Raw genomic sequence first — 15,164 nt, forward strand, 5'->3', positions numbered from 1 at the left:
TTTGACTAACTAGGCCCTTTTATCTCTCGTCCTATCTAATATATCGTCTCGTTTCGAGCAGATCTATGATATATACACGGCAACACTGAGACCATTTAGCATAGATAATCCCAGCTAAAGAGGCACCGCATGTCGCGTTAACCACAAGGAAACTTTTTTTCTATATGTAATTGATCAGGCATGTAATCTATTCACGCTTATTTAGACATTATTTTGAACACCATTTTTTCGAAATACCACCAAGTCTCCGCTGAGAATAGAACACGCGGTTGTTAGAACCATTTTTTTTTTTTATCTACGCTGCCGGCGCAACAATCAAATTTTAATTCAAATTAATAGCTACATCACCAGTTTGAAATGGAACGTTAATTTTGACATTACATGCGTATGACATTTACCGGGAATAGGTTTTAGAAAGAGGCTACTTGGCCAGCTGAGGGTTTTATCAAGACCCTATTTCCCCAGCTGAAAACAGAGTCTGATGAAAACAGCATGCACAAGATCATTGAACAACCTTAACTGCATCAAGAATGGACTATATTAGCCTACGGTTTCAGCGTCAAACCCTTATGCACTGGTCCATCAGTTGGCCTATTGCGTTCCGCCAATAGGTCTTCCTTCTAGCCCTATTGTCTTTTGTGCCCATGACACTTCTACACCTTCACCTTGACTATGTTTTCTATCATTTCTCTTATTTCCATTACTTATTTTGGTTTTTTGCTTTATAAAAGCTACCGTGATTGTGGTGTTGCTACCTACATTGCCAGCGCCCGTTCGTCCGCTCGTGGTTAGGCGTGCCACAGGCACGTATTATGATCCTGTGCGAGCTGTCCTTTGTTTGGGTTTGCCATTGCATCTAGCCATGCACTGCATTGTTTTCATCCATTACTTGCATCAGTCTTCACTAATTCTCTGTGCATCGGGCGTATGAATGCACATAACTAGTCGGCGTTTGCCCCTGCCACTGCAAAATCCTTTTTGTGTTAAGCTTTATCCCTTTGTTGCGTACTAGGTCGCCTTGGCAAAGGGAGTTAATGTTGGCAAATTAGACTACACGTCTATCACGCCGTTTCCATTAGGGTCGATTTGTCCCCGGGGCCTCCCGCAGTTGTCAGCAGCGGCGACGATCTGCGTAGCAGACGCCAGTCAGCCGCTGCTGGTAGTCTACCTCTACACGGCCCGGTTTTATGCTGACTGTTTGGATCCGCTTCTCGCAAGATCGTTCTAGCATACTCAGATCGTCCTCGCTAATCATATGAATAACACACGCCAATACACAACACAGAGGTGCTTGTTGAGCGAGCGAAATAGTCGGTCACAAGCGAGGACCAGACAGCGGCGGAGCAACCCGAGACCTTTCCTCGATTAATAACTGAAAGAGAAGCCCGGTGCCTCGGCGATGTTCCATACGGCGTCGATGTCCAGTGCCAAAATGTCCAGCACTATATTGCTAGTAACTTGGCACCGTAGCACATTGTAGTAACAACTGAAGGTGCTCGGATCTCATTTTAAGTACGACGGCAGAGTTGGCTTATCCCTACCAGGTCTTCACGACGTACTCACCCTTCTGCTGGCGCTTCCCGTATCCTTTCTTTCATTCTTCTTTTAGCTGGCCCTGATTCTCTGGCTCACAAGGATAGATAATATCAAGCCACACGACCCAGTGGGCTTTGTTTAGGCGGAACAACCGGCAAATGAAGTACTTCTCGGTCGTCCTGGATTTCGATTCTGTCCCTGTTGATCTTCCCGTTAGCCGATTGACTGGTTCCCTTAGCCAACCAGTAATTGAGCTAGAAAAATCAATAGCCTTGTGTTGAACCAGCCGCGTTAAAAATTAACCACTCGCAACTGCTTGATCAACGATAGAAACATTGCTAGAATGGGAAAACAGTACGCCGTTGGATCTCCTACAGTTCGGTATGGTTGTAGGGCTTCAGTGAAGTTTTTATCAGAAATGGTGCAACCATGATTGGTGATTACAATAGGCGGTGATGCAAAAGCGACAGCGAGAATTCGACACAATGCGAGGACACTCGAACTTACCGGGGGCCGCTTGGCAAGATACGGAACGCTGGTTTCGCACGCAATACCCACATGGCCATAAGCAAGCGCCAGCTTTATCGCGAGGCATGGATTAGGGATCTTAGACCTTGATTAAGATAATGGCAAGGAAAGCGATGTCGTTGAGGGATTAACGCCAATTGCCCGAACGTGAGCCTTGCCGTTAGGGCCACGACCTCTACAATGGCAGAGGCGTGAGAAGAGGCGCATCTAGTAGCTACGAATAAGAGAGGACTTGCATAGGCTAAGGAAGGATGTCAATAGAATTAGTGGTTGGTAGGTTTTCATTGATGCGCCTATCATTAGGAAAGCCGTTGGATAAAATGTTTGTTGTTGTCTAATATCATCCAATTTATCATTAACAAAATTTGTGATCATTTACGTAAGCGTTTGAGAGATGATCTGTGCTCGGCATCGCTGCTATGGAGGTGCTATGCACGGATAGTAAAACAGACGTTTTTAAATAAACAGATATTTATATACAACTGAGAACAATCGAGCGCATTATCCTTTGTTCTTACGATGTATCTGCTGATTTATGCTAGAATCCAATCAGGTATTTTTGACCTTATCCATCACTAGACCTGTATCCCAAAATGGAAAGCTATACGATATTTATGACCATAAAAATAGCAAATAATATTATTATATCGAAATGCATAGAATGAGGTGTGAAAAGATAAAAATAATTTTTTAATGAATACTAAGTTCATTTCGCCACGCAATAACGCACTTTCCAGCTCCAAAAACGAGATTAGAGGTCGACTACCCGTATACAGTAAAACACAAACAGCATACCCTGATTTGCTCGCCGCTCCCGCTGAGCTTTTCAGAGGTGGCGACCGGAGACGGCAAAAAAGAACGACCAATTGGAGAGGGGACCGTACAGGAGATATGGACGAGGCGGGAGGTCAAGCCAGCGACGGGACCTTTACAACAACTCCGTGGGGTTCACATAATAACATATAACCTTTCGTAGTAACAATGTGCCGTACCCTCATGGATACAAAGTTACAAGCTCATGCTTTGAGGTAACACGTTGACAGCGGCTCATTTGAAATCGGCAACACGCAAACTGTCTCAGCCTTGCTCACCGCACATCGGTACTCTCGCCTGGTACGGATAACGAGTGATCTTGAGAACACAGTGAAGGTTTCTCACTTCTTTTATAGGCGCAAATGGAGCCGCAGACTAAAACCGCTGTTTTCTAGCCAGATTACGTTTGCTTAGTCATATTCGACACTATTATACAAAAGAACATATCAGCAGGATGTATGGCGTGTGAATGCCTAGATGCGGGCTACGGCAGCTGATAAGATCTAAAAATGGTTGAGGTATCATTCAAGATATGGTCCATTCAAAATAGTAATAATGATTCACCGCGAGGGAAAACGTTGAAGGTATACTGCAAGTGTTCAACATTAAGTTTAGGTTACAGAAGATATAAGAAGTTAAAATACGTAGGTTTTGGCGATGAGATTACTTAGTTCGCCAGTAGAACGCCAATTTGTAGTGTTATGTAAAGTTGATTTATGATTTTGGTCGTAATACAGTCGAACGATCATTTCAAATAGAATCGAAGGTGTACGCCCACGCCCTGTCTGATTAGTGTGTTAGCATTGAAACCTAAACAGTTAACGAGACATGTAATTATAGAGGTATATCGTACGCAATAAACATCGTCCTGTTCACATAGTAGCTAAGCAGCTCGTAATGATCATATTCATATCTACCTTTTGTTGCTTGTAGACTCGGTAGAGCGTCCATATTTACCAATGCTCCAGACACTTATGTTGGGTGCTGTCTTCTCAACTTCCCTTTTTTAGCTCTTCAAAATTTCGCAACATCATCAAAATACTTGCGGCGAGCGCTTCTGTGGCAAGGCGTGGAAACTCTATGTATATAGATCAGCTTAGTGATTGACGAGGTTGTGAAATCGGCGGGGACGGCTACCGTTTTTACTGGTACTGCTAAAATGTCGCGCTGCGCTGCGGCACCGGTACCAAACCAGGACCGTGCTCACGGGATAGGCACCAGCCGACACATTCCTTTCGACTTTTTTCGGAACGCGTTGAATATCTGATGACCCATCGATCCCTGGGGGCTACCGAAGAGGAGTCGGAGGAAGGAAACTACGCTTTCCGACGCGATAATGTTTGGGAGCTCTTGGAAGTCCAACGCTCCTCGGCACCCTGACCAAGACCCATGCCAGTGGATCGACCGCGCTTCAGGGGTAGTGCGATTGTACTCCAACGCAAGCGCAGCCGACGACGATTCACTTTTATGAGATTACCTCACCCGAGGCGAGACGGTGGAAGGAAGGCCTTCGAGGTCGTTCCTCACAAACGCAGCTAGCTAGGGTCCGCCACGTCATCAACCTCTCACGGCACAGGGAGTCCTTTCGGCCGCTTTACAGTGGCGGTTCTGCGACTCCTATCGAAGCTGGCTGCACGCAGTTCGAATTGGGGGTTCCTGGAGAGAATGAATAAACGCCTTTGAGGTAACATTCTGTCATGATTTTATGGCAAATGGTGATTGCGCAGAAATGACTTGTTTCTTTTAGGAGGGAGGGGGAAGAGAGGCGTGCGACAGGATAAAACTCTCTGTGGGTTGCTAGTGAGGACCGATCATATGTAAGGGTACACAGAATAAATTTGTGGGTTGGATTAGTTAGGCGCGATTTTAGATGTGTGGATTGAAATTGCCGTGGATTTGGACAGATGATACTATATAGGTATAATGAAAATGATGTTGCCTAGAAATAGACACGGTCCTCCTTACATTTTTTTTCGGCTATGTTCGGAAAAAGAGCACTCGGCATTACCTTTTTAATGAAGTATCAAGGACTTCAAATGGCGCCAAGTCTTAACGGAATTATTTGATTTTCTCTAATAGGTGTCTAAGACGGCATAGTAATTACACAAAAAAAGAACAGTTCATTGTATGAGCATGTAACGCAGAAATTCGATGCAGTATTTACTAATACAGCCTATGAGATGATTGACTTCAGTTAAGTATCGTTACTGGGAAAGGCAGTATCGTTGACATTGAGTGGGCTAAGGTTAATTTGTAAATTTGTAATTTGGTAAAAATTATTTGACATCCTTATATGCGACATGTCTTATCAAGTGTTTCAGCGGCGCATTTTGCATAACGCAACTGTAGTCGTTATTATTATTATCTTTATATTATTATTTTCCATAGACTAGAAGGAAGAGACAATCTAAGGATACATATAAACTGACCTTTTGGCTTGCGGACATTTCGGGAAGCGTTAGGTGGCAACGGTGACACCCTACCCGATATTTCCAGAGCGCTTTGGTTGTTCTTTGTTTTCGAATTTCTTATTGATTAAACAACGGTTTCGAATTTTACGCCTAGTACTGCCGTTGAGTCTCGCTTTTTACGGGTGTCCGCTTCCAACGGGACATCAGTGCGTTTACAAGTGGGTTTGAACACAGACTATTTTACGTGTCCCTAAGCTTCGTGGCAAACGCATTATTACCGCACCACTTATTGCCTGTTGACTAGATCTATACAACGACAGTAATAGCCAAGCTAAATCACATGACTAATTTGCCCTTGGATGAAAAAATGCAGCCTGCCGTAAAATTTTTAACTCATATTTGCCATAGCTAAAATTGCAAACATGTGATCACAATTTGGGCCCGCTTGGCGAGGTTTGGGGATTAGGTACGTCGCAGAGTGTAGACGACGGGCGCTCGAACACCCAGCCTGGGTGCCAATCACGGCGGCGGAAGAGGATTAACTGTCCCTAGTGCAAATAAAAAACTGCACGACCCAAAATCGCACAAATCACCCGTTCGCTAGCGTTTGCTGTCTTCGCGTCGGTTAGCGGTTACGTGTCAGGGTGTGTATATATATGTGTTTGCTATATGGACCGCGCCATGTAAACCATGGCCGGTAAAGGTCTCCATACTAGTGGCCACATACGCTCTGTGTTAGTTTTAAAATTAACCACCATTTCCAGAAAATTGAATTTGCTTACATACATTTAATCTGAGTGAGTCTAACCTGTGAACAACAGCGGGGTTCTTTGATCACCTTCCTGTCTGCGCCATCATCTTGCCGTTCTTCAACGAAATGTATGCGCTACGATGCGAGAAGGTGCATTCAAACCAAGAATTGAGCTCTATCATTAAACAGGGTAGCTTTTAGATAAACAATATTACGGTAGTGCGTTTGTCCACCGTTATCGTCTAGGTGCAGAGGCTAACGGAAACCAAATAAAATGTTGCTAAACGTGGTAATGAAATATTACTTTACCTTATCCACTTAAACCGGTATATTTTGAAAATACCTCTCACAGAATAAGCAATAAAAACGCTTAAAAATGAAGACATCGTTAAGATAAGGCTCTTAGTTCTATGTTGAATGACGCATAGCGAAAGAAGGATATGTGATGTTCTTACCCTAGTAGCTAGCTTGTCTTTGCCTCTTATCAAAGCGCTCATAAGTCAGTATCATTCAGCTTCGCAACCGAAGTAATATTTGTCGAAGCTATTGGCACGCCCCAGTGTATCCTTAAAGCCTACTTTTTCATGCTAATGCTACTTTGTATTCAATACACAATCGATAGTTTTTATCGATGCTTTAATATGACCAGCTAAAATGAAACAAGATCGTTTGGCGTTATCATAGCCGCGATTTCCTATCGCATTCTCACTACTGGCTCATCTAACGGCGATACCACACAGACTACTTCCGTTTTCAACACGAAAATTAAAAAAAAGCTGTCAACCTATAAATATGCTCTTTCTTATTTCTCTGCTACATTCCTTTATTGTCCTGCTCTTGGTGGCCACCAGATTGGTGTTTTGCTCTGTCCTGTTCTGCTGCATTTTCGCGTAGAACCTAGTTAATTTGACTGGCGCACTGCACTTGTCGTTCGCTTTTCGATCTCAGCTTTCCCCATCTCTCTGCCAATGCTTCTGACGAATCTCGACCCTCATCATCTTATCGTATGATTCGTTCCTCTTCAAGGTCTTACCAGAAGCGACGTCCCTATCTATAGGATGGCTGTAAGCGGGAGGCGGGCAAACGGGGGGGCTAGAGCAAACGGAACGAGATCCAAGGCAGATGAACCCGTAAACGATTCGACACCCGCAGCCACCACACAGCACAAAAACGAGTAGTGTGCACCTCGTAACGAAGGACAGGGAGGCGACAGGGACAGACGGATCACTTCGCCTGCTGCACTCACGCCCTATCCTTATCTTCGAATGCCTCTGCGTCACTTCGGCGCACTACGTTTTCAGTGCAACTGTGGGAAGCACTCTCCATTCCTTAATCTTCCTCGTCTTCGCTTCTTCTATTTTGTGCTGTTTTAGCAATTGTTACGATTTGAAATTGAAATTAATTCCCTCCCGTCTATCTTTTGCACTCTTAGTCATCATCCCTTGGGGTTCTCTCTGTTCCGCTACAAAAGGCAGGCGAGGGAGGGGGATGATAGGGCACTCCTTCGGACGGAACGGACGAACGGAACCTTCTCGAAGCACGTTGGGTTCGGAAGACGACAGTGATTCTCTTAGAAACTCCATGAGTAGCATGGCCGGTACTGCAGCAAAAACCCTTTAGAGGGTCAGAGCGGTGGCTGTCTTCGTCTCTAACGAGTTCGTCCGTCCAGTACGTAACAGAACATGCATGTTGGCTTCTTCAGTGCCCATGCACCATCCGTCGTTCTTCCACGTGTCGATCTGATGGTCAGAAGCGACCGGTACTTACAGGCGGTCCTGGCTTACCGGACCCGCGGGCACTCCTAAAGGCAGCAGGAGCGGAAACGATTCCAGAAAATAAGTCCAAAATGGAGAAAACAATACAGAGTTTGTTAGAACCCTCTGTATTACAGGTGGTGCAGATCGTAGAATTCTCTATGTAAGTGTCTGTGTACAGAAGTCTACTAGTATGTAGCATACATTTATACAAATGCTTTGTCAATCATTAGATTGGCACCCGCCTCCTAGAATCGGCTGGGAATTGGGTTGTTTGTGTCGATGTTTGTCCCTGACAAGACACAGAGACGTTCAGTGCCAGTACTATACGTCTTCACTGTCTCTAACATGTAGTGGTTATACATGTCAAGCTGTACAAAGTCTATACAAAGGTTTTTTTCAATAGCGGACAGCAGCTTTCCAGGAGCTATCAGGAGGGAGCATGTTTCCACTTTTTGCAGTTCTTCTTTCGCTCAGTTTCGTGGGCCCTGTGTCTCGTCTAGTTTTATATAGCTTCGATTTCTCTTCGGTAGTGTCATGCTAACCTGGAAGGAATGGAAGGGGCAAATTATCTCATTTTATTGGTGTCTTCCGTCTTTTCTGTCTCGACCCCCAAACGACCGATCCAGAGGCATCGTTTGGAACGTAATTCTGTACGCTATTCGCATACACTTGGCTATAGCTATCGTCTTCCAATTGTTCCAATATCTGTTCCAGAAAACACTTCTCACATCCCATTTACGCTAACACGAAGGTGAAAAAGATTTTGTAGTTGAGTCTCATTAAACGATGCTGTTACTATACCCCCCCCCTCCCCCCGCCCCCCCTCCCTAACGCTCTGCAAAGATCTTCACTTGGATTTTCTAATTCTGCTGTTATGGTTGTACATATATCTTTTGTCTCTTATTTTCATTCGTTGCGTTTTTAGCTTTCACTCAGGCTCATTCAGGATGCGCGCGTTTCGTTGTGGTGGCAACCGCAGATCTTTTACCAGCCCCTATAGACTAGCGTTATTGTTTATCGCGCATATGCATACAAGGACGCCCGTATATAGTCTAGAGCATCTTTTCTGTTATTTGATCGTCTCGATGTGGAACGGCTTTTCTTCATTACGCTCTGGCCTAGTATTACTAGCCAGTGTCCTTCCTGAAAGGGTATTCCTTTTTCCTATTTTCCATGCCTTTCTTTCTATTGTGTGTCTCTATTGGCCGTCTTTCCGATCCGTTTTCCTTTCATTGTCGATAGGCTCCTTCGCTCTTAGCACTCGCGTCGCCAGTGTGAACCAATGCCGCTCCCACGGACCAGCGGTTCTGCTGCCGAAACAGAATCATCGTCTCGTCCTCTTCCTATTACCATTAAGCAAGCATGGGTACTCGACTGGTGGCCGGATAGTGCGCTGTCAGTCTTTTCGTCTAGCTGTGAGTCTATCGACAAATGTCGATTTCTTCTCCCACTTCTTGTTTTTGGTCCCGCCGCAGCCGCCACCGATTCCGTCTTGCTTAGCCTGGTCGTGTTCTGTCTTCGGCGGCCTGCGCTCAAGTTTCTTCTGCTGCCTTAGCTGCTCAATACAGTCGTACTCTTACTCACTTTGCTGATTCACTCTCGCCTTTTCGTTGCTCCGATCAGAGCCCTGTGCTTCGCTTTGCAAGGCCCGTTCCTACCACTTGGAACAGAATGTCCAACAGATCCGCTACTCCGGACAAAGGCCCTTTCCGGGATCCAGTGCGTTAACGACTCTTTGGCCGTCGAGGGTCGTTTCGTACGATTGGCGGGAAAAACCAGCGAACTGACGTCAAGACAAGTTGAGACGACCTCGACACAGTGAAGTCTGATAATTGCGACCTTTATTGCTAGCGTACATTCAGCAGCTGCGTTCACTCGACGTCTCTGAAGTAGCCCATTTATACATATACTGTCTCGCGGCAACAGATATATGTATATATATATATGTCAAAATAGTAGAGATTGGTCTTCTGTAGGGCTGACGCAGTCCGAAACTGAATTGTGATAAGTACTTCATGGATTTTCTTGTTAGGACTCGTCACGGAGGTTCTTCGAATCCGGAGGTTGTGGCAAAAGGTGTAAGAAAAGGTGGCGCTTCAAATCGGTGCGGTAACGGCGGGGTGGATAACAAAAACCCATTTAGGACAGTAGAATATTTTAACAAGTCCCATACAGAGAATTAGTCCAGGAATATTGTTAAGATGAACTTTTTCTAACGGACATAATCTGCTCAGAATCTTATAAACAGGAAGTGGTCAAGTTCGGCACAAAAAAGAATTGCTTATTCGGGTTCGTTCACGATTTGGAAGGGTTTGTTTGTCCTATCGAGAAGGGAATCAATCTCACGAACAAATGTAAAACTGAAAGTTTACTTTTTTGTCGAATATCTGCGTTTGTAACGATGAACATCAAAGCACCATAGGAGACCTTTGTATGATAAAAGTAGGAAAAAGCTATATATATATTATAATATAATGCATATATATATATATATATGTATATTATGCATTGAACTGACAAGTGCTAAGGTTTTTTGGCAACTAATTCGATCTCGTTCATTCAAACGATGTTTCTTTGATTGACGTAATCAATATTCTATAGTGGTAATAATTATACTAAACTTTAATATGCTTATTTTCTTGTGCTCTCAATTCTAAAGTCCATAACGTTTAGTGACTACTATTTGGCTTTAAGTAAGTCTCACATATTATAAACTTAGGATTACTAAAAATTACACGAAATTTGCTTGTGTTTGTTGAAAAATGTTTGTGATCTACTAAGAATGATCCACCCTCTAGAAAGGCTTCAATAGCGGTAGGCGTAGCAGGAGATCCCCGCTATTCCACCTGCATTTTCCTGATATACGCCTTTGACTCAATTAGTTTAAGTAAGGATCGTGATTTATTTCTGACCTGCAACTCGGCAACGCCTATACTGGCACTGTACGTCATTAACCTAAGTGGGAAATTTTACGCGGAACGCTCGATTTATTTTGCATTTAAGTGCCCTACGATTCGAAACATTGTTTTTCTTGCACATCATAATGTTCTGTTTTGGCAGAAACACAACCAGCTGCATATATTTACTAAAATTACCTACTTTTTTCACTTATAATTTTGGGACAGATTGTATATGTTGATGAACAAGACCAACCCAAGCTGTACACGCCATTCTTTTAAGTTTACTACAATCTAGGTAAAAGTAGTTACTTCGAACTATTTGCACATGATCAAACTGCCATGCTCCTTTTTAACAAGCCTATTTTTCTACAATAATGTCTAACACTCCAAATACAGCTAATACCTAAAAAGCGAATACATAATAATGTTTTTTATGAATAACAATATACAAACGTTGTTTATTTTTTCCTCTTTGTAGTTTTGCTTCATACAGCTTTGCCCCCATTTCTTGGAGGTTTCTTCCAGGCACCCCTTTCCTGTCTAGCAGTCCTTTAGACATCGAACGTTTTTGTCTCTATTTTTTTTTATTGTTTTCCCCCGCACATTACCCCGGCGTGTACCCGCATAGCTGCGCCTTCAATCGAGCTCAGTATTTCTGCTCCGACCTCAGGTCGTGTTTAGACACTGTTAACATCGATTACTTTTCGTTATCTTTTGAGCGTACCGATTTTCCTTTTCACTTTTTAATGTAGCTTGTGTATTTCCCTTCTTTAGCTCGATTTCAATGCAACTGCGCTTTATCTATATTTGCCAGTCGGCATTATATGCACCAACATCCAACGGCCCTTCACCGCCATGAAGTCAGTCCGATTCGGGCCTTTACGCTTAACTTCGTGGCCCACCTTTTTATACGAATCGTCTCATTCGGTCAAGTTTATCTTTAGTCAGTTTTTTACTTGCCTAACTCTCTCTCTTTTTCCCCCGTCCCTGTGCAATGTGTGCTACGCTCATGCATGTATTACACATAACGCACCGTTTGTGTTATTTATTAAATCACATTTACACAACATCATTTTTTGTCAAATTAAAAATATCACCAACATTCGTAACAGACATTAGCTTTCAGCTTTTTATGCACTATACTTACTCATCAAGCATATTGTTGTTGCTATCATTGTTATTATTACTATAATTTGTATGTATATAGTATTAGAACAGCGACACCCCCCTATTAATCGACCAATGTAACTGACTAGGAATTGTTGACCCTTCGGTTCGTTCTCTCTCATTTCCGGCATTGTCCCATTCAGCAAAATCATCATCACTGTATCATGTTCGTCATTGTACATTTTTTTTACTTAACATTTTTTATGAATAATATTACATTTTTCTCATAGTTTTTTCAAAGTTAGTTGGCCACTCGGTCCGTTTTTTTAATAGGCATTCATTGCTTTTTATATATATCTTAGCATCGGCGTTCTTGTTCCTTTATCTAACTATTTATGTGTATATTATCTGTAAACAGCTCCTAACGTAGCCATTCTCGTCGTTAAAGTTATTTCCACCAGCCTTTCCATTAATTCTCATTTACCGTTTACACGAACCGCACCTTTATTTACCGATGTTTGCTTAACCTCTTGCTGATCTTACTTGTTGCCGTTGTGTCAGGCTTTGTTACGATGTTCTATATATATATATATGTGTGTGTGTATGATACTCACTCCATTATGGTGAATCAACCATTGACGGCAGCGCCGTATTCGTAGGAACCGTCGACTTTTCCAAGTGCGACCTAGAATCAATCAACACCTCTCGGCTCGGATATGTATTTGCTGTTTGGGTTACATTCTCAGGTTAGGGGCCTGACGCGGGCCGTAACCCAGCCTCTCAATTGATCTCTTCTATCTAGCAGACCTCTTAATGTAGTGCACGCCTTCGTTTCAGTCCTTCATTCTATTACAACTACCCCGTTTGCCAAGCACCACAATACTAGTACGAATGGAACAACGCAATTATGCGTCAGGTAGATAAGAGAGGCAGGTAGGAGGCGTAGTACATCCATGAAGCACCTAAGGTCCGCAAGGTTAGGACCTAACTAGCATGGATTTGTGCAGAAACAATGACAGGGCCTTAAAGACAATGAATACAGGTGATATATGCAAAGGGAAACTGACTAGTGTAAATGGCAACCTCAGGTTGTTTAAAGGCAAGTGAAGACGCGAATCTAAAATTGTATCCAGTGCCAGATCCTTAAAGAAAGATTAGTAGAAGCAGTCAGTCACCGAAGGAAATCCTCTAGATAATCCAATGATTCATCTGCCGTTAGCGCGGTTCATGACGATTATCACTAAGCCACGTTATATTATTCTTAGCGCTCTTCCTGTGGAGCTAGTCGCATGTTGAAAGATACGAAGAACAAGGTACTCATTATGCCTCCCTAACTGCTTCAGTTAAATGTTCGAAGTAATTTAAGCCCATAGCATCTGTTAGAGAAGGAGAAAAAGAATCAAAGCAACTTTATTATTATAACAACTACAAAACGGCCTTTGGTTTAGGAGCGATTATTTATGGCCTTTTAACTCGACGATTTGTTCACCAAACTATTTTTGAAAAACGGAATTCACCCAGGTCCGGCATTTAGCGTAACTGTTTGACCCAAGGGCGCACCGTGCATGACCCTCCGTGGGCTTTTCTTTCTGCGGGTCGATCCCAGAAGTGAGTGAAAACGACACTCTTTCGGTCTATACACAAAGTTGATGGATTTCTTTAAATTCACGATTCGACACATCTACGTGTTAATCCTACCGACTTTCCTGCGCAAGTCACCTATATCGACACTTTTTGTTTGATCAGTATTTAGACTCCCGAATAGCCTGTGACTCGTTAGCATTTGGGTTACATTCGTACGCAAAAGTTTCTGGTACGCCGAGGTGGGTCAACCGTTAAAATTCGAAAGTTTAAATTGACGTTCAGCTCGGGATTAGCGAAGCAAAAAAAAAAAAAAAAAAAAACTTGAAATAACAGTAGACATTAACTTAGGTAAACGCGAATCGGAATAGGAAATCCGAAACATACAGTATAATTCGGCTAAATCGTTCGTACTCTACCAGTTGTTTAAAAGCTTTTATTAGCTACGAAGACACGCTCGACGATCAGCCCCGCACTTATCGTATGGTCTCAAGAAAATGATGTATACAACAAGCCAGTATGACTCAACTGTCTATGAAACACAACTTCGATATCTATGCAATATTAACATGCATTTTTTGCATTATTATAATAATTATTGTTACTATTTTCAAGCTATTGTTGTTTTCGATGTATGCACAGAGACTATGTACAGATTGAGTGAGGGAATGAGTTCGTTCGGAATTGTCGTCCGTCTTATTCATCTCCTTATTCCAGTTTCGTCTTCAAAATCATGAGAACTTTTACTAATACACTTGTTGTTTATTTAACGTTTGTTTCTAATTTTAGAACCGTGTAGTACAACAGTACACTTTGTCGCTTCCCATAGCTTTTTGCCGCAATCTCTAATATGCTTAATCATTACTCTCTCTACCGGAGTTATGCATTTTTTCGGGCCTGCTTTGTTACGTACAAATCTCTAATCATCTGCCGCCTTCCAACAGGCTTCTCTCTGTTTACGTATCTAAATTTACGGCCGAATTCGGTAGTCGGCCCGTACGAATGACAGGTAGCGAACATACATCAAGGTCGTCCTTTGTGTCGATGTTTGATTAGTTACCTAACTTAGTTCATTGGTAATCGTCAGAAGAAGTAGCTTTATATATACATACATACATACATATGTATGTATGTATTCGTATACCCTATTCTACTCTTGACGGAAGTATTTACATGGAACTTCGCGAAGTAAAGCTTCATTCTGAGATAGCGAAATCCCTGCAAAGGTGTAGCGTCTCAAGGGCGGCACAGTATTGGCTTAATAGCAATTAGAGTGCGGGGGTATTGGCACAGGATAGTTTGAACACGACAATGGGCGTCCGACGTCACAAGGTTTCTAAGCCGATGTATTCGAATTGCTAGCACGGTTACTCAATATGGATGTCCGTGATGGTTAACCATATGCTCGAGTCCTGAAAAGTAATGGCAACAGCAAGTTAGATCTGTATAGAATAGGGTATTGTAAGGCGAAGCGCCGTCATAATTAAAGTGTATTTTAGTACCAAGGGCATCCAAGCAACCCAGCTCAGTGAATAAAAAATACAGTTAGGAATAGGGCATACAAAACTAAGTAGAAGCTAGAACGCCACGTATCATTATAGTATGCACGATGATCTCTTTTTCTGTGCTATCGGTGTTACAAACAACGTTAAAATACGCGGAGAACACAAGCGGCAATTGGTAAAATGCAACGGATTTATTCCTCTTCTGGTATAATGCATACCTGCACAATTGCAAGTTTTGACATTTACGATCTGCGTATTTATACCGTAGAAAGAGA

The 15,164-nt window shown here is 42.8% G+C and overlaps 1 protein-coding gene across 2 annotated transcripts in view; it reads right to left on the reverse strand.

Moving 5' to 3' along the window:
- Positions 1-11,121: 11,121 nt before the first annotated feature.
- LOC111244251 (cell adhesion molecule Dscam1-like) overlaps positions 11,122-15,164 on the reverse strand; it is a 131,497-nt gene continuing 127,454 nt past the window's right edge. For both annotated transcript variants that reach the window (XM_086986360.1, XM_086986354.1), the window contains exon 26: positions 11,122-14,796. In XM_086986360.1, coding sequence (XP_086842486.1) covers positions 14,756-14,796 — 41 coding nt within the window. In that variant the 3' untranslated portion in view covers positions 11,122-14,755. The remainder of the gene's footprint in view (positions 14,797-15,164) is intronic.

The sequence above is a fragment of the Varroa destructor genome, unplaced genomic scaffold (assembly GCF_002443255.2).
Source record: "Varroa destructor unplaced genomic scaffold, Vdes_3.0 BEIS01000001.1, whole genome shotgun sequence".
NCBI lineage: Eukaryota > Metazoa > Arthropoda > Arachnida > Mesostigmata > Varroidae > Varroa > Varroa destructor.